The sequence below is a fragment of the Sylvia atricapilla genome, chromosome 1, assembly GCF_009819655.1.
Source record: "Sylvia atricapilla isolate bSylAtr1 chromosome 1, bSylAtr1.pri, whole genome shotgun sequence".
Lineage (NCBI taxonomy): Eukaryota > Metazoa > Chordata > Aves > Passeriformes > Sylviidae > Sylvia > Sylvia atricapilla.
Window position 1 is genome coordinate 20,772,373 of NC_089140.1, and position 20,432 is coordinate 20,792,804.

Here is a 20,432-nt window from a genome sequence, read left to right on the forward strand (position 1 = left end):
CTTCATCATGTTAAATCTGGTAATCAAAGAGCTGCATAGACACATTAACTTGCTCATCTGACAGAAAACATGCACCCAAAACAGAAACATTTTCTAGAGCAGGGTAACTACAGTGCTGCAAAGTAGTCTGAGCAAATACCATGAGCATTAGACTAGGAAAAGAAGTGAAGTTCATATGCCTTTGTCTTTGGTTACTGAGGTTTAGTTATGTTTATTTTGAATTTGCAGTGTGGTTTTGTATTTGGGACTTCTGTTCTTCTTTGGTTGGGTTTTTTTGTTTGCGTTTTTTCTTATGAAAGGAAATACTTGCTTTCTGTTAGAAAACTAATAAAACAGAAGATGGAAATTTTGTTGAACAGAAATATGAGTGGTTCTAGAATTTGTTTCTTTAAAGTTTCAGTGTAAAATATGTCAAAAAGACTTTAAGTTCGGAAGTTGACATGAAGCATAAAAAACTACTAGAGTGTACTAGTATTTAACTTTTGAATTAAGTATTTTTCATTAATCCAAAAATATGTGTTATATATTTCATTTTAGAGTTCAATCTTGATCCAGTTTACTTGCTGTGATAAAGCCTGCAGTCCATTAAAGCCCAAAGAGATTCATAGAGAGCAGTTGTTCACCATAGTATCATTTCTCAAAGATAAATTATGCAGCAGTAAAGACAAGTTCATAAACTTTATTGTATTGCTTTAGTAGCAGTGCTTTAGGTTCTACTGGGAAGGTAAATTCAACACTAAGGCCTTCCCCAAGCTTTATTAAACTATCCTAGAAGCTGCCAGTGTCATTTTTTTTCCATTTTTGGACATTTTTCTGAGCTCAGTAGTTGGAGAGGGAAGAAGAGGATGGTCTTTTTTTTCTTTCTGTAAATCTTCTGACTTTTTGCTTCCACTAGCATGTAGAAGAATCATACTGTGAGAAGAAAATGATACTCTCTTTACTTGACTCAAACACATACAGCTTTTTATAAGCTCACTGTTTTTCTTCAGTAGCATGAATCTTTGTCATAGTTTAAAAATTATCTAGAAATAGAAGTTACAGTTCTTGAAATTATGTGCAGCTATGAGCAATATGTACCGTCCACATTTTCCATATGTTGAAAACTGTGTTCTAGTTTTATGGGTATAGTAAAAAATTATAGGGAGTAAACAGTCAATGGAGTGGAGCTTAATTGAATACTGCAAAAGTCAGGATCAAATTACTTTACATTAGTTTTTAAAAGACTTTCAGGAGAAAATATTTTTCCAGCCTTTATGTAGTAGTCCTGGAATACGAGGTCTGTCTGACCATTGCAAGCTGTACAAATGCAGTGTTGGCACCAGATGATTTGTGTATGTTTATGTTTGATTAATGTTTTCTTAAGAATTTTAGGAGATCTTTAAGCAGCTCTCATTTTTGCTATTTATGTTTGGGTTTCATTTTAAGTAGTTATAGATATATGTCAATATTGTTGGAATATTGAACTATTGCTAATCTAGCTGATGTTGGAGTCTCTTCAGAGACATAGCTGAAACTAAGTTACAAGATGGAAAGATTTAAAGAAGGGTGAGGGAGAGGTTATGTCTTCACTGCTTATGCAGTGAATGCTTATCTTTCACAGCACAAATCCAGTTTTCCTGTAAAATCCAAGGCACAGATTTTATTTTTTTTTTTTAGCACAGTATTTCTGGGTTATTTGAGATCCAGGGAACTGCAGCTGCGTCATGGTAAATGTACCTTTGTCCCTGTGAGGGTGTCACAGAGAGGGAGCAAACAAAAGCTACTTCTCCTGTAGTAAACATCTCATTTTGGCAGTAAGATGTAGCCAGGCAGAGAGCTGCTACCTAGTATTTAAGTAATTTTTTAACTTCCACTGTCTTTAGATAAATCCTAGGAGGTGAATATCAGGAAATTAAGAGCAATGTCAAGAACGCAACCACAATCGTGGTGAAAAGATCCAGATGTTTCCTCTCTATGGGAGCAGCAGTGTGGATCTTGAACCTCATGAATCCCTTTTCTGAGTCCTGTTTTCTAGAGCATGTGCCAATCAAGGGGGAAGCTGTCTGGAAACACCGTTAGAAAGCAACCTATTCGCTGTGCAGTTGTTCAACTGTGGATGCATCTTTTCTGTATTGGAAAACATCTATTGGTCACCTTAGAGCACTGAGCAGTGAGTTGAAGGTAGCTGGGTGCTTTGGTGGAAGTACAGCTCTGATGTGTGCTGGAAAATATATTACCTGAGATGAGACTAAGGGAAGCAAGCCATCTTCTGCGTATGCTCTCTCTGGCACCAAGCAGTTTTCTGACTTTCAGGGACTCAAATGTTTAATCTACATGAGCACCTCTATTGCTGCTGCTCATTTTGACTGTCATAATAGAGCAGAAAAAAGCAGGTGAAAACACAGTGCCAAATTCTCCGGGGCCTGAGCATACAACTGTTGTGTCTAGGCAAAGCTGGTATTTATAACGGCTCTGTAGTGGCAAAGAAATGAGGCGTGCTATGAGGGAGAAGATGTTTTAGGTCTTAAAGAGGGATTGATTTGTGGTTATTATTGCTGCCTTTGATCTGCCAACAGGGATCTGAAACTAATCCACCAGAGCAGCACAAGTCTGATATATAAAGCCAGATGGAGATGCCAGAATAGGTTATGCCTGCTGTCTTTGACGCTGCGATATCATGAAGTGATAAAACAGGTAGTACAAAGCAAAGCAGGCAGAGGATGGGAGTATGTGCACTGCAGGAACACTGCCAGCAGTGTGAAGTGACTGCCAGTTGTTAAAGCCACTGCAGGATCAATTAGCCATTTGCAGCATTAGCCTGTCCTGGCGAGAGGCTGAGGCACGCGATCCGCACAGAGCACTTGGTTGCCACACAGCCCTGAGCAGCTCTGGGTGCTTCCATGCTGAATGGAGGGAGTAGAAAATGCAGAGTCCCTGTATTTCAAAAGTAATCCCAAAAGTACATATGGCCATAGAAGTAAAAAACAGTGTTTGCATCAGGACTTCTGCTTCATACCCATACCATACTTTTACCCAAACTATGGAGTATGTCAAAGTGAATCTCATTCTAAGATGTGCTGTAAGCAGTGAATAGGGTCTAGCTGCTGAGATGTTGGTGGGATTTTATCACTTCTGGTTGCATTTTATTTAGAAATTAGAGTAGTGTGGGACTTAGTATAGCTATTAATTCTCTATAGATCTCATCATTATCTGAGTCAGCTAACTCATTGCATTAGAAGGGCTTTATATAGATGTTGGATCAATTGGCAGTAAGTTGTCAATAAATGTGTCTCTTAGACACTGCAATTTGACAGGTTAATGAAGTGCTTTCTCAGTGACAGAGAGCTGTTGACAAATCTTCTGTCACTTTGCTTTGCTCTTCCCACTCCTGCATTTCTCATAAATCTGCTCCATATCACAATATGTTGGGATTAGAAACAGAGAATCACAAAGGTTGAAAAAGACCTTTGAGATCATTGAGCCAACCATGAGCACAGCAGTGCTGGTCTACCACTAAACTATGCCTCTAAGCACCACATCTACACGTATTTTGAATACTTCCAGAGGTGGTGATCCCACCACTTCGCTGGGCAGTCTGTTCCAGTGCTTGACTACCATTCCAGTGAAGAAATTTCTCCTAATATCTGATATCTTTCACAAGTAAGGGGGTGCCTGTTTGCTACCTTGTGTACATAGGCTGGAATTTGGAGAACACGTTAATAGCCTTTTGGTTGAGAAACCAGAAAGAACAAACCAAGGACCATGTTTTCCCTCCCTGCAATGTGTTCTCCAACATGTTTCAAAGAAGATGCAAAGTAGGTGGTCTGCAGTTTGTCCATCAAGTCTGCAGCATTGTGTTTGGCACCCTGTTGTTGCACTCTTTCTGCCGTTACTGTTGCTGTGGCACTCAGACTGATTCAGTGCAAGTATTTTCAACTGTATGTTCCCTTTCCTCTTGCCCAGAAGGTGGAATCACTGGTTTATTTTACACCACACTTGAAGGTTCCTGTGGGTGCCTTTTGCAAATATCTGATGAGTAAACTAGTTCTTGTCCTTTTCAGTAAAGTTCCATATTTGTTCCTTTAACTCATGAGCATTTGTAAGCACCAGCAATTTAGGATAAGTGCTGCCTACCTACAGCAAAAGGATGTTGAGCAAAACCAGATCAGTATGCATAATCCCACTTTCCTTGCAAGAGAAACTATTTTGGTCAATGCGTGCATTAAGAAGTCACAGAGTGACTCATTGGCCTTAGCTATTACTAGTACTTGATGAGAAAGCATAATTTTCACTCCACTGTTCATAGCCAGCCTAGATATTGTTCATAGATTGTTGTACATAGTTTGGGTTTGTGAGCCACAGTGCAACTGCAGTTTGCCTTTTAGCTTGCATGGATAATTGACCTTTAAGGCCAAACCTTGAACCCAATGAGATCAGAAGCAAAACTTGTATTGATTTTGTTGAAATCAAAATCAGGCTGACAGTATATTGCCATTTCATCTTGACAGACACTGGGGAAGAAGAAAGCTTTTCAAAAGGCTTTATGTTTTTCACACTGTGGGCCCTGAAAGACAGTGAAAGTAACATGGGAAGTCGTGCAGATTGGATGACATCAGAATTTAACTGATGTCAGTCTTACTGCTCTTTTCCAGCAGGTTGGTCAGCTTTTTGCTTTGCAAGAGGGAAAGAAGCCAGTGTAAAAATCTGCCATAGATTAGGGATTCTTTAAAGGGTGAGGACTCACATAGTAAGTGAGACTTCTTATCTCACCCACTTCATCTAGCACCATGGGATACAAATCTAGGACAAACACTGCTGTCAAGAAAACATGACTATATCACAGTTTGTTTCTGGTAGATGAAGGGAAGCCCAACCCTTTGCTCAAGGTGTTAAGGGTGTGAAAAAAACACTATGTGATTTTCCTGTTGTTTTGGAACCGCCTCCAACTGTGGGCAAGTTTGTTTTATAGAACAGAGCTTTAAGAAAGAGGACAAACTAAAAAAGAAATGGTAAACATTCTAGCAAATGTTACTGTCTTGTGTTCCTCAGGAGCTGGTTTGGTTTGCTGATTGCTCAGTTTCAGTGTGGTCTGAGTAATGAAGAGCTGACTAGTGAGCCTAATTTGGGGTAATTCCCTCAGTACTTTGCAGCATAGCACAGACAGAAAAACTCTAATGAAAAATAATGGAAAGGTAGCTGGGGGCTTAACTTATGATCTCTGCTCATTACAGCAAGCGACATTTTCATTGCAGTGTTGCCATAAAGAGTATTGGCTGCCACATAGCATAGGTCCCTCCTGAAACAATTCTGGAACAGTTTTGTTGGCACAGTAAAAGTCATGGAAAATCACCAAAGATTTGCTTAAAAGCCACTGGATTGTTTGCCAGATATTATGGTTGTGATGCACTGTTCAAAACTAGCTGGAAAATTAGGTAAATAGTCTGTATCATTTTATTATGTGGTTTCTGAGTGACTATCTTTGGTCTTCCATGGTAAAGTTATATAATTGGAAAACCATTGTATTGATATGTTTTGTTTCCATATATAACTACGCAGTCTTCAGCTTACAATATTTCAGCATTTTAACATGTATGATGACAACAATCTTGAAATTGACTTTGAATCACCTTTTTCCTTTGCATGTCTGTTGATTTGTCAGAGCACAACTTACTGTTGTAAGATTGACATAATTAGCATGTTTATACCCACATTGGCCAGAGAGTAGTTGGAAGGGCTGTGTTTGGGAACTGGAAAGACTTTCATTGACCTGTTAAAGCTTGTTCAAAAATTCTGTCTAAGAACAGCTTTTCTGCAAAGTGTATCCATCACGAGTTTAAACAAAGCCAATTTGTATGGCCAAGTGAATTCAGAATGTCTGAGACATGTAATACTTCAGATGTGGTCCTTTGTGTCAAAAAGCAACATTTTCAGTGCAGTGTTGCCATAATGTGAAGTAAGTTTCCTCTATTTTTCACCTTCTTCTTGGTAGTGCTTTTGAGCAGCTAAATCCAGTGTCGTGGAGGAACCAAGTAAATTCCTTCACTGATGGCAGTGAGTAACTGCTCCATATCCCTGTTCTCTTGTCCTGGCAGTAGCAAGGCTAACCACAGACTCAGAGCACGTATATACACGTGGCCAGCCATGGGCAGATAAGCTTGGTGGGAGGACAGATGGACACATGAACACAGAGAAAACAAACAACAGCCTGACTGCACTCAACACCTTTCCCTGCAATGCTTAGGGAAAACCCTGTGCCAAGGATCCCTCTGATACCCGGCTCCCCAGTCTTGATAGTTTCAAATATCAGGCCCCCAGAAGCAGTCTCACCAGCCTACATGCCCTCAGTCTTTCTGGGCACTCACTGATCCTGGAGTCCCTTGGCTGCTGCAGTATCTGGGACTCAGTCCATGCTGTTGACCAGCTGATCTATCTTGAACTTTGCTGATGGGACATGTATGTATGCTGCCAGAACAGAGGGCACATTCACACAGAAAACAACTAGAAACAGGGTTTAGGCAGGACAAAGTCAAGGTAATTTGGCATGGAGTTCTGCCAGTCAAGTGTTCTGACCTCCCCTGCTTGCACACTGTTGACCTCATTTATTCCCTGCCTCATCCTCTTTTTTCCCTGCACTTGTTCTCTGCTGTCATCCTTGGTCACTCCCACTCTACTGCTCTGTCCTCGTAAGAACTCCTAAGTCCTGTATAATCTTTAAATACTCTTGTTCAATCCCAAAACTCTGTCTAAGCATCCCACAGTAAATTCTGTGCCCCCTTTACACAGTGGGCAGCAGAGCTCACATGGCCTTCCAGAGAGTTTCTTGTGTTGGGTCACACAAACGGATTGTGTGACGGGACTGAGACTTTTTCCTTCCCCTTTGAGGGTCTCAAAGGTGGTGATTTGGAGAGGTTACTTTGGTTGAGTTCCCCACCTTATCTCTGTGTCCATTATCAGTGTTCAGTCCTTATGTTTATTTTAAGGAGCTGTTGGAGAGCTGGCTCTACAGCCAGTTGGGATGGCAGAGGCAGATACTCTGCAAGAGGTGTGTGAGCCAGCCCAGCAGAACAGGGCTGCTGATTAAACCCTGTGTGGGGGGGATTGCAGTCGCCTGAATGTTCTCCATACTACTGCCAGTGAAACTGGTCATCTTCATTGTGCAGCAGAGCAGACTCAGATTAACTCAGACACTTCAATTTTGCTTTAAAAAAAAGGAAAAAATAGACTCTCTGTATCAGTATTTCCCCAGAGTCCCTTCTATACATTTTATTGGTACACTTTGTCTAGTTACTGGAAAAGAAATACATATCTGTCAGACATAAAATAACTTAAAGAAAGTTCCTTAGCTTGCACTTAGCTATTCTTGCCCTCTGTTTTCCTTTTTTTAAATGTTAATTAGGTACACAGCAAAATGCATGTAATAAATCAATAATAAAGATTATGTAAGGGCATTTATCTGAGCAGCAGTGTAGCATTCAAAAAGGAAAGTGAGCACTGTTTTACTGAAGCCCAAAGGACTCCACGTGGACAACAACATTAAAATAGCATAAGAATGAAGAATACTGTGCTCAGCTGTCTCCAGGAGGATGTCTGTGCTGCCTGCCAGTATGTTTTCTGTACCGTGTTTGCTGCCTGTCCAGGGTTAGTTTGAGATCAGGCAGGTGGCCTTAAATGTTGTCCCAACAACATGGGAAATGGACCAACTGTTGATTCATCTATTGCATACTTACAAATTACTAATGCATAAAGATAAGAGTTGTGATGATACAGATCACTTTAGTAAACAGAGCACAGTTCTTTCTCACTTGAGTTGTCTTTTTCCTTCTTAGCGGTGCATTTTTATCTGCAGCTTCCTGTGCTGGCATCTGCCAAGGAAGCTGAGCATGCCCGTGCAGTTTCTGTGGCTCCTTATTGGTTTTGATGAATTAGCTGTAGGATGCCATTTGTTCTTGTAGATACCTCAGCCCTCAGAGTTTAAACTGATGCCTGTATCTGGTGCTAAATTGGATTAAATAGCACTCTCCTACTTAGGAGAGCACTGTTTAATCTGTGAAAACAAGTAGGAAAATATTCCACTGCAATCTATGGGAGTTCTTACCCTTGAGGACTTTAGTTTCTGGCCTATGCAGTTTTTTCCTGCCTGGGGTGGATTCTGGGACTGGTCTGCACGTGTAGGCTCAACAGCTCATTGCTCTATTCAGAATGAAGCATGAGAAAGGAGATCAGGCCTGAGTGTGCTTGAAGATCTGAGTCCCAGGTAAGAAAGTCTTCATAATTGAAGTTGTCTGATAGGAGTATCCACATGCAGAAATAAATTGTTCTCTCCCTTGTCCTCTCAGGCTGCTGTTTCATTATACTGGCCTAGCTGGGGGTTGTTTTATCAGCATAATAGATTCTCTAGGTGAAATCTCAAATCCTATTTGTCTCTGTTTTGAAAGAAATAAGAATAAGCATGCCCTGTCGTTTCCATCTTTGTGACAGTTCCATGGAGGCCTCCCCTTGTGTGTCTCTCTGGATTTGTAGCACAGCTGAAGATTTTCAGTGCTGGGGTCCCTGGGTATCAAGATAGGTCTTTCAGAAACTAGATGTTAGTGTTCCTTGTGCTTTCAAAATTGTGTCTGCCAAAAGCCATGCTTCTTGTAACGTCTTTCAGGTTGGGTATGCAAAATCATTAGCCAGCTTTGCAAATCTTGGCCTCTACATTTTTTCCTTTTTAAAAAATCTTTTTTTTTTTTTGTTAGGCTTCTATGAGCTTCCAGCTGTGCATCCCTTACAAGCCTCACATTTAAAGTACTTGCTTCAAAAGGCTGCTAGCCTCAGAGAATATAAGGAGAAGGCTTTCTTTTATTACTGTGTATTAATTAAAGAAATACTAACACCTACTTGGAATTCCTTTATGGAAAAAAAGGACACCAATTCCCCATAACATGCAAGATGGTGAGTTCAAAGAAGCAAGGATTAAATTAACAATTCTAAGAGCAAATGTGTCTGGCAGAATTAAAATCATCCATCTATTGCCAGCCCAATAGTAGAGCAAGTGTTTGTAAATCATAGTTACCTCAGCTCAAATCTCCTTTCACTGACACATCAGTCTGTGGTCTGGAACCTCTGAGCTGAGGCCAGAGGTCCCTCTGGTCAGGGTCTGCCTCTGACAGTAACCTGTAGGGATAGAGGGTGGGAAATGTGGCATGTACAGGTTGAGTCTTTCTTTTCTTCAGGTATACAGAATAGCAGATAGACTGGGGTAGAGGGGTCCAGCAGAAGGGAGCCCTGTGGAAAACTGAATGGTGAAGTAGCCAGTAGGAGACACATTTATTTTGGAAGGTGCACATTCTACACAAATGCTGAAACAGTGAGCTCCAGAAAGTTTTGGCAGAATACTTTTTTTTTTTTTTTTGCATGTTGAGATTTGGAGTGTTTTTAGGCAGGAATTCTGAGTAAGTCAACTTTGGACTGTGTGACTCAGCAGAGTCTCTAAGGTAGCTAACAGCTTGTGAGAGTGCAGAGTGGGAACATAGAGGGAGTGGTTGGGTGGACTCCATCTAGCATTTTAAAATAGCTAAACATGAGTGTCTGCGTGTCAGCTAGCTACCCACTGTCCTCTGTAGCTGGTGAAAATCTTTAACAGAGAGTGCAGCTAAGCATCTCACAGCAGACACTTGTACCTCATCACCCAAAAAGCTCTTTACTCCACTGGCTGCTTCATTAGCCAGATCTCCACTGACTGGGAGACATAGGCTTGAAAATTGTGCTGAATGCTCATCTTCTTATCTAATTTGGGCTCCAAAATATGAAACTAGCTAAAACCCCTAATCCAAGATGGGAAGAGATAATCAGTTCCCCTAACGAGTGCCTGTGAAGACCCAAAATTTGAGGGTATTAGGGATTTCTTGTGATGCAGAAAGTCTCATTAAAAGGTGAAATGCAGGAGTTAGGGGGAATTAGGGAGAACAGTGACAGGCAAAGTCTGCAGGAACTGTGGGTTATGAAGGTAAGTGAGGCAGGTGGAAGGAACAGAAAAATAACACAGGTTGTTAAACTTGAGAGTATGTTGGGCTGGGCTCTGGTGTGTATAGATTTGGGACAGTCTGAAGCATTAAGCATCCCAGAGTGGTAGGGGGCTGCAGAGGAGGACACACTGTTAACAGACATAAAAATAGTGGAACAGTTTCTCAGCACACTGAGAGCTGCAGGTTCAGTGACCCAGAAGCTCTTGCAGCACGTGGCACTACCAGCACCTGCCCCCTTCATCCAGCCAGTGCTGTCTCCATCGCGGAGCAGGAGAGAGCTGCACAGACAGGCACAGGCCAAAACTGAGTGGTTCTGAAAAAACTTGAGAGAGTGTCAGATGATGAACATCACTGACATTGCTGCCATCTGCTCTCAGAGCACTTGAAAACAAAGGGCAAAAAGTCAGCTGAATAAAATGAATCACTTGTGTCTGGTTTTCCTTACTAAGAATCCTAAAGCTGCAGTTTGCCATTGAGGTGTAAGGAAAACAGATACTGGTTTCACTTACCCATGCTGTGTTCCTCTTCATTGAGATCATCTGAGTTACATCACAAAGACTAAAAACATTATTGATGAACTACCACCATAATATGATACTTGCACAGTAATTTTAACCTCCACTGTTTTCTCTCACTGGTGGGTCGCTGACCAGTTAAATGCCAGTATATGTCCCTTCCCTGGGAGAGAGACTATGTGGTTTGAGAGGATGACATGTGGGCAGCTCCCACATAGAAAAGGTCCATCCCACTCACTCAGAGGGGACACCAGAGCAACAATTAGCTATGCAAATACTGGTGTGGCAAAAGCACCTTTCTCTAAGTGCGTGTGAATTGCAAGTAATGCAGGGTAGCTAGCATGTATCAGTCATGCAAGCACTTCTGTCAGCTTTGGGTTTCTAGTGATACCAACACTGATTCAGCCCTCCCTTCTCCTGCTTCATCAGCTGGCGCTTAGGACTGTGCTGTTGAGGTCACTGTGAATACCCACTTTGAGGCTTTGTCTGAGCCCTGAATACCTGCCTGACCCTGAACTTCAGCTTTTGAAGAATCAGGCAGAGCTGGAATGTTTCACCTTGTTTCCCTGATTATAGTACATAGCTGGAGATAGCATCTCTCCAGGACCGTATTTAAATGTGTGGTCCTTTTTATACTGCATTCTCACCCTGTAGATCTGTAACAGACATAAAGTGAGACCAGTGTATTTCTCATGGCTCAGTCTTGAAATTCTCTTTCAAAATGTTTAAACTCAAAAAAATCAATGTATGCCTCAAACACTTCGCACTAGTTCCCCAGCTTACACAAGTTCTCCCTTATCTCTGGGAGCATGTAGCCCTTGGCTAGTGAGCGTTTTGTTGTCCAAGAGAGAAAAATTGAAGGTAGTTGTGCTGAATTTGTTTTTCAAAGTGACTCTTGACCTTTATGAATTTAGGAATTTTAACTGTGGTTCTGTTTTTAAGTTCAGAGATTTTGGTAGCAATACTGTATGCTTTCAAGTTACAAGGTTCCATGCCTGATCTTATGCTGTAAATTGCAGCAATTAGCAATTTGTGGTTTAATTTAGAAGGATCACCTACTTTCCTAAATGCTTAAGTAATGTGGCAAGCTGTGGTTATTGATTCTCTCTGAATTTATTACAAGAAAGCTGTATTCACTCTCTCCTCTTGGGAATGCCTCTCCTGAACTGCATGCTTGCTAGTGACAGCTTAGACCCCTGATACATAACCAGAGACCTTGCCTAATATCCTTGCAACTACTTACGGAATTTTTATTAAGTAAAAGCGTCATTAAAGTAGACAGAATGATGAAGTTTAATGAGCATCTTTCTCACTTGATGTTGTTAGTTTTGCTGCTGCAGCAGCCATGCTGCTGTCGTTTGCTACTTCCAGTGGACAGGTGGAGAATGCAGGAAGATTTTGTTAACATTTACATCTGCATACAAAGAAATATTTTTTTATGAAAGATACTTTTAAATATATATATAAGGAAAGAAAGCTTCTCAGAGCATCTATCTGAGGGCTTTCAGTCTTGCATGTAGTCTCCCCTTTAATTTTAATGTGATGAGAAGTCTGTCTGCAATACTGTAGCTGCTAAGTTGACAGGGGTTCCACAGTTTGTGAGCTGTGGTTATAGTAACCAGCTTCTGACTGTTCCTGCAAACTGCAAGCATTTCAAATATTTGTTTGCACTCCGGATTTTGTCCTTCAGCAGAGGATTTGGTCTTCAAGTTGTGTGTAGCGTCCTGCTCAGAGCTGTACCAGCACTGGGAACAGATGACATTTCAAAATATTCAGTGGGAAGGCACTGCCATGAATGTGTTATCAGCATTTATCTCACAAATCTGCCTTGAAACTGTAGCCACAATTGCGTCAAAATTCTTTTGTGTGTTTATGGAGACAGTCTGCCTTGGCTGAGGGTCTAGTCATGCAAACAGCTGTGTCAAGGTGCCATCCTCTAGCACATCACCATCCTTCAGCTGAGCAGCAGAACTGTCTGTGTGGATGTCTTCAGCTGACCTCTGCTGCCGAGGATGATGTGCAGATATCTCTGCCTAACACATCTGACTCTGGTTGGGCAGAACAGGAGTATGTACCTAGCTTGTACGGCTTGGCTACAGCTCTTTCTGTGTCTTTCCAGTAATTATTAAAGGCTTTATGCAAACTTCACATCTACTAAAACTAAAGGGTTATAGGTTCTTGTGGAGGTCAGGTAATTGCTTCTCTGTGCAGAAAAAGCTCCATTAGTGTTTTTATTTTGCCTTTTTTTTTTTTTCCCTGCAGCTTTTTTTCCCCTGTGTGCTGTAAAAGTGGTGTCTGTTGCTGTACCGTAAATTCACTGAGAATTTTGAATTCTCATTTCCCTAGTGTGACAGAAGGCAAATTCTGTCCCAGAGGCATTATCACAGTCATTATTGTATTTAAATATTGTTGTGACACCATATGTCTCCTCATATTTGATATATGCAGACAGAAGAGAGAAACCCTTTGTGTGAAGGCTAGTATAATCTGAATATGTCTGATCCTTGCTCTTTGACTAGCAGATGAGAGCACTCATCTTCAGTTGGAATAGCAGTGTGCATTGAAACTGCCTCTCATTTTGCCAAGGAAACCTAAGTGGATACGTTTGATTTTCCTATTTCAAACCCAGTAATTACTTAGCTGGATGACACTTTGGTGCTCATGCTGATAGAAGTGGTTGGACATGAAAATAGGTTAAAAGAATGTGAAAGTGCTGTAGATGCCTTCAGCTCATGTACATCTGTTACTACTGATGTAGTATTCGCATGGGGTAAAGGGAGTTGCTGGGGCACCGTTACTGAATATTGTAAGGACAAAATACCAAAAATATCTACAGGTCAGTTGGTATTTTTACTGCTTAATGCATGCAGTGGCTTCTGGACCTCTTTTCACAGTCAAAAGGCATTGCCCAAGTAGACTTTACCAGAACTCTGAAGTTAATTCAAAATTGTCAGTATTCAGGTTTTCTACATTTCTACATTCTGTAGTCAGCAGAATTCCCATGACACCCTTTTTCTTCAGGAAAGTTCATTGACCTGAGGTCTGACAGTCCACATGTTTGAACATTTGCTCTGAGAAAGGAGGGAATGAGAGGCAGAATGAATGCCCAAAGGATCACCTGAGAGGGGAACTTACATAAAGTTTCCATAACAAAAAGGGGGAGCTTAAACCAACCTGAGCAAAAGGAGAGTATATAACACTTGTCAACCACTTAAGCTGTCTCAGTCCTCTTCGGGTTGGCACGAACAGGGCAAAGGAGCTGTGGGGCAGCAAGGTGTGGAACACGGGATAGTGATAGGGAACTTCTGTTCCTATCCCCAAAGGGGTTTTGTGGTCAGATACAGTGGATCACTGGATTCTCTGTTAATCAGTGCCTAAAGTCCCAAATAAAGACTTTTAAAAGGCAAAAAAACAGCTTGAAAGTTAATTTTGTATTTACCTAACTAGTGCTATCTTCTAAGAGTTACAAAATTACTGCTGGCAGTGGTTCAAATGCTGCACTGCATATCACTCAGAACAAGATGTTGCTTGTTCCCTGACTACTTCTGTCCTGGGTCAGTTTCTGATGGGACAGCCTCCTTGAATGTCACTTCTGTGTTCTTCTACAGTGATAGCTTTTCATAATGCTGAACCATCTCCTTCCATAGACTCCCTCACTTAACTCACTTTACACCTTCCAAAACAGGAGTTATTTAGGATGTATATTTGATTAATACACATACTGTGTATTTGGATAAAATACAGCCTTGTGCTGCTGGAGCTGTATCTCTTAAGAAATAAAAGAAAAATATGGGTATTGTAGCTAATATGAAGCATGTGGTTATCACAGAGGGTCAGGGCTCTCTGCTTTCATCAGGAAATGCCACCTGATCCCTTGTTGACAGTAGGTGATGGCACACATAAAATTTCAGTAAGGTGAAGTAATGTCATAGTTTACAGTTGTATTTTCCTTGAGCAAGGCTGTTCGGTTACAGTACACCTTGACAGCAGCCTGCTTAGCAGGATGACACAAAAAACTTAACTGCTGAGAAGGTGAAAGCAAGCACTGCCTCTCCACCCACCCTACAAGAAGCTCTAATCCCACTCCAGAGTCCCAAGAATGCCAGGGTTGAAGTATCTTCCAGATACAGCATCATAGAGCTCAGGTGTTAGCTTTTAGTCTTCTGACATAGAATTAGAATGGTAAATAGAATAGAGTCACAGAATCACAAAGGTTGGAAAATACCTCCAAAATCATATGTAACAGTTACTTGGGAAAACAAACATCATCACTCCAAACATCCCCCATTCCTTCTCCCAGCTTTCTATGATGAGCAGGATGTGGTATGGTCTGGGCTATGCCTTGGGTTGATTGGGGTCATCTGCGCTGGTTGCATCTCTTCCCAACAACTTGTGCACTCCCAGCCCTCTCATTGGTGGGGTGAGGAGCAGAAAAGGCCTTGGCTCTGTGCAAGCCCTGCTCAGCAATAACTAAAATATCTCTGCATTATCAACACTGTTTCCAGTGTAAATCCAAACCACAAACCCATGCAGCCTCTATGGAGAAAATTACCCGAAGCAAAATCCATGAAGTGCATTTTCAAAAAGCACTTTATGTCAATAAGGGAAGTTAAGTTTGAACTGTGTTTATTTTGGGTAGGTTTTTAATTTATTCTAATCAGCATTACTCATCAATTATCTATTAATTACTATGTGATATTTAGCAAGATCCTCTCAGCCATGTAGTCCATTTAGCTTCACAGTGAATGCTAGCCGTCTTAATTGTAGGATACTTTGTCAACATTTAATCAGTGGTACTTACTAATGTGGCATTGATGTGTTGGTATCTGTCCCAGTGCTATCAATCATGTGTGAGCTGCAAAGGCAGCTGTGACACCATTGCTCTCTGTCACATTATCAAGCCCCTGGGTTTTCTGGTTAGGGATGATGCTCACTTTGCTCTAAGCAGGCACTCTATCTCTCCAGTTCAACCCAATTTTTGTCATTGTCTACTTGAATACACATCCTTGCAGCCTTCCAAGGCTTAGTCCCATAACTGCAGAATAAAGGTTGCTAGTTTCTGAGGGCAAAACTGATTGCTCCTTCACTGCTCCAAAAGCCTTCTCTTCCCTGATGTTACTTCCCTGAAAAGTCACAAAAAACAAAATGTTAATGACTGCAGCTTGAGAGCTAATAGAAAATTCAGTGTGTTGAGACAAAATAAAAACCTATTTTTTTATTTCTAGTAACTAGATAAATTGTTTAATGTGCTGCAGAGTAAAAGTCTGTGTTTAATGGTTGTATCACAGTTTTTTTTTGTCCTTTCTTTACAGTCTTTATGGCCGACACATGCAGGCAAACCCTGAACCTCCAAAGAAGAACAATGACAAGTCAAAGAAGATCAGCCGTAAACCTCTGGCAGCCAAGAACAAATAAGTGCCTGGTTTCTGCCTCTGTTGCATTGCTTTTGCTTGTGCCTACAATATTTCTACACATCTCTCATTGCATATAATAAAGCAGAGATTAGAATTAAATGCAATTTACTATGTATAATGCTGTAGAAGATACCTATAAAGGGAAACAAAATTACATATGCTCCTAACTATGGTCACATTTATGTAGCCATTTAATATATCACTGTCAAATATATTTTAGGTTTTCTATTTATATGTATATTAATGTCCTCTCTTCACATGTGTCACATCCTCCTAGTATAGGGGAGTTTGCACTTATACAATATTAAATTTCATACGATATTCCAAGTGATTTTAATAAAGCTCTTATTTGTATTGTTGTTTAGTTTCTTCAGTAGGACTTCTGAATAGGAAATTCTTTGAGGAATGTATGTGTCCAGTTTCCTGTAATATGGTGATTTCTTCTGCAGGAATGTTGTAGCATTTTATCTGATCCAAGTTAGTTAAAATGCAAAGCATTCTGTTCAAGGAGTGAAACATTTTAATCAGCTTCTTTTTCTTGTTTTATGTTCCTGTGGACTGCTCTTTTTGCCTTGAAGGTTATTTTGAAATCAAGGAGTAGGGAAGGGGAGAGTGGAAAAAAAACCCTGTCTTTGTAGAGAGCTGCCAATTGCCAGACTCAGTTTGGGGAAGAGAACTTTGTCATTTGAAGAAACTGGTACTTCTGCCAATTTTTCAAGTGATTTTTTTTCTTTAGGCATAAAACCCAAATAATGTGTTTAATCTCTGCTTAAAGTACTTATATTGAAGAGCTGTTCCTAATGGCTTTTGAAAATGCCATGGGTCTATATTTATCTATACAAAGCTGGCACCACCACCAAGCTCAGAAGCCGCAAATGGTTTAACAGCTCAAATAGTTTCAGGTTTTACCAATGGAGAAAAGAAACCTAAAATCTACAGTGTTTCCCAAACAATTTTATTCTTAGGAGAGCAGAAAGGGAACTCAAAGAACAAGGACAGATATTCTTACCTGGATTGCTTGTGTGATCTTTGTGCCCTTGATTTCCAACTTAATGAATTTCATACCCAAGCAAGCCATTGCCGAGTGTCGGCTGCCATCCCATCCGGACGGCAAGCTGGGAAGCATGCCAGACTGCTGAGACAGGCCTGTTGTGTTCAGTGGAAAAAGAAAAGATTTTAAATATCTCATGCTAGAAGTGATGCCTGCTGCAAAAGCCCATCTGAAGTTTTTGTTACCAGCACCCGCCTCTCCAGCGCGTTTAGGATTGCCCCAGCATTTAGGTAACATGGTTGCCTTAGTCTGTGAATAAATGTATTGACATATATTTTGCAACAGATTTTTTTGAATTGGCAAGCAGAACTAGGAAGTTGGCATCAAGCTTTAGACACACTTTAAGTGGTCTTCAGTACTTAAGAAGAACGAGGCAGTCTTGGTAGGCAGATGGAGAACAGTAAAAATGGTAGACTTGTCAGGAACAGTCAATTCTATCTGTTGCAAGCTCTGCAGGGGATTTTCCAGACCTCTTAAGTGATCTGTCTAGGGAACAGGTCCAACTGAAACAGGCCCATGAAGGTGCTAGGTTGGATGCATGTTAAGAGTTCACAGCAGAAACTATGCCCCATCTGGAATGCACACAATTAAATGTGGTGTAGGTATTAACACAGAGAGGGCCTACCAACAATATAATCATGCCACAAAAAGTCCTGAAGAAATGTCAGTGAAATGTCAGAAGATTTCCAAACTACTATTGCAGATTGGTTTTGGAAGAAAATAAATAGCAAGGGAACATCTGTCAAGAAGGGGTGAAGAGGCTCTGGATCCCTCCCCAGCACTGAATGCTACATCAGCCATGGTTGAGGGCACTTGATCAGGGCTGCACCATTACTCTCCAGACAGCTGCCAACTTTGAGACTTGGTGACATTCTACATACTTCCAGCTGAAGTGGATTCACTAGTCTTCCAAAATCTCCCCGGGTACACATAGACATGGCTTTCTGTGAGTAGAGTGGCAATACATCTTCCCTTTGATTTGAACAGAAATCCAGACAGAGATGAAGGTTCAGGTGGTGTCTGAGACACTGTCCATCGCCCACTCCATGTCCTGGGGTTTAGGCAAAAAGAAGTTGCTACAGGGCTACAAGTGTTTCAAAGCATGGAGCAGTGTCTCTAATGTAAAATTCAAAGCTTGTTGGGGAAGACCTGATGATGTTATTGGTGGGAAGCTACAGCACCGCTTTAAAATAAGATTGTGGTTTTCAAGCATTAGTCAGACTTTCATTAACTGCAGTTGCAAATTTTGAAAGTGTTGAAAGAGTCATGCAAGCTCTCCTCTGCAGGATTGCAGAGTATTGATTGGAGCATTCTTTGTGCTCATAGCAAAAAAAATCCACCCAACCTTCCCACTTCTTCCCTCATGAAGGAGGAAGAAACACAGTTTTGACAAGCAAAAGCAGGAATGAAGGGCCTGGGGAAGAATAAGTGAAAGGCATAAAGATGAGAAGGATAAAAGAAATCTAAAGGGAGAAGTACTATACTGAAGATGGTGGCTGATGGGAGTGGAAAAAGAAGTTTCTTGAAAAGAAAGATGAAAACATAAGATAATGATCTCAGAAGATGATGAAAACCTGAAATGCATAAAGCTTTACAAACAGAAAACAAAATCAGTTGTAAAGGAATGCGCTTCAGAGGTGCAGGGCAGAATAAAAGACAAGGAAAGAAAGGCAAACTATCTGGGATGTAATGTGCTAAGGTTTTAGTGTTTCTAAAAATGTGCCAGCTTCTTAGAGCAAACTACACAGCAGTTTTAATGTGAGTATGATTTTATGTATCTGTTCTCTAAGGTCATTCCTTTTTTAATATTTAAAAACAATGTTATATTTTACTGGGTCACATTCATTTCCTCATTGTATTCAAGGAAAGGAGTGGCTGTATCTTACTGTAGTGAACCACTTAATGAGCAGTGCAGCTTTTGATGGTCCCCATGGTCATTTCTCCAGAGGATCCATCAAACTGAGGCCCCTTCCAATGAGTCCTTGGTAGCTGCAGCTAGGTGAGCACTTGTGCTGTGCCACCTCTGGAAAAGCTGCTCTTTGCTCCACTGATCAGTATTGTTTCACTGGCCTAATTGAAATTGAGATCCCTGATCCCAAGTTGCCTTGAAGAGGGCATCTTTGCCATCCATTCATTCATTCATTCAGGGTCACTTGTTCAGGTTGCCTCTTTGAGCCACCTTCTCATACAGCCAACAGCATGCCCCTTCAAGGGGAAAAAATGATTACTGTGACGAGAAAATTTGCTTTTTTTACAGCTTTCCTGTACCTGAGAGCTCTTTGAAAACAGTTATGCTGGTAATTCTGTGTTTTGTTTTGCATACTGTGAACTGGAAAGAGTATGGCAAATTTTTTGTGTACCATACACCCTGACAGAGGAAACCTTTTAAAATTACCATAAATCTGACATGCTGTGCCTGTGCAGAGTGGCTTAGGGAACTAACCCCTTGCTAAGGGTAGAGCAAAATGAAACCAGAAAACTTGGCTTGTGCAGGCACCATTCAAAATTTTTGTGTACTTAATGGTGTCAACCTTGTATTGCCTCCTGCAGTCCTCTTGATGAACAGGTAACAGTCACAAAAAAAAAAAATAATCTCAGTTCTCAGAAAATGAGCACTGCTCTTACTCTCTTACTTAAAAATATGTGAGGAACAGCAACTCTGATTTTAAAGTTTCACCTTTTTGTGGTTGCTAGTCTAGGAATAAGTTTTCTGTGGAGTCACTGGTGTTCGAGCACCTTTATTTTGGTTTTAGTCAGGTCTTTCACATTCAGGAAATGACAGTAGCACCTGCTTATCCATTAGCTTCTGTCCCGACACCTGGCAAATCACAGCAGCAGCATGGGAGCTTCTCCTAACTGGCAGCTTCTTCCAAGGTATGGTCCAAGCCGGTGTGGCCCTCGCCTCTCTTCCCTCCAGCACTCTCTGTACTCGCCATCCTCCTACTCTGGGCTCTCCCCACCATCACTACATAGGGCTGGATCCTGTGCTGCTGGAGGAGCCAGGGAGAGAAAAATCTTTTCTCCTGTTCTGCCTGACCCTCTGCTCCCAAGAAGCAGAGTGAGGTCAGGAGGCATTTCCAGCTCCAACAGTTCTTGTGTGCTCCACACTGGCTCATGGCTTGGGGCTGGTAGGAAAGCTGGGAGGCCAAGTCTGTGGCATCCCCACGCTTGCTGAGCAGCAGGAGCTCCAGAGACGGGGAATATTTCCAGTTTGTAGCGGGTGGTAACTGTTAATATCCTCATGACAACCAGGAGGAGTGAGATTGTCATCAGTTATATTAGTTAATTTTGTAAATATTAACAATTTCTAGGATTATGGCACAGGATGTGAGCTGTCAACTTGCTTTATTTTCCTCCTACTCCTTCTTGTAATGACACATCTTTTACACTCTCAGATTCATGCCATGTGTTGGTTACCTTGCACTGACACCAGAGCTGGCAGGTGTTATGGGATGAAGCCATGATA

At 41.2% G+C, this 20,432-nt stretch overlaps 1 protein-coding gene across 1 annotated transcript in view; it reads left to right on the forward strand.

Annotated features, from left to right (window-relative positions):
* The window catches only part of RSU1 (Ras suppressor protein 1), a 103,284-nt gene extending 87,015 nt beyond the window's left edge, over positions 1–16,269 (forward strand). The window contains exon 9 of the mRNA XM_066316799.1: positions 15,814–16,269. Within this exon, the coding sequence (XP_066172896.1) occupies positions 15,814–15,916 (103 nt within the window). The 3' untranslated portion in view covers positions 15,917–16,269. The remainder of the gene's footprint in view (positions 1–15,813) is intronic.
* The last annotated feature ends 4,163 nt before the right edge of the window (positions 16,270–20,432 follow it).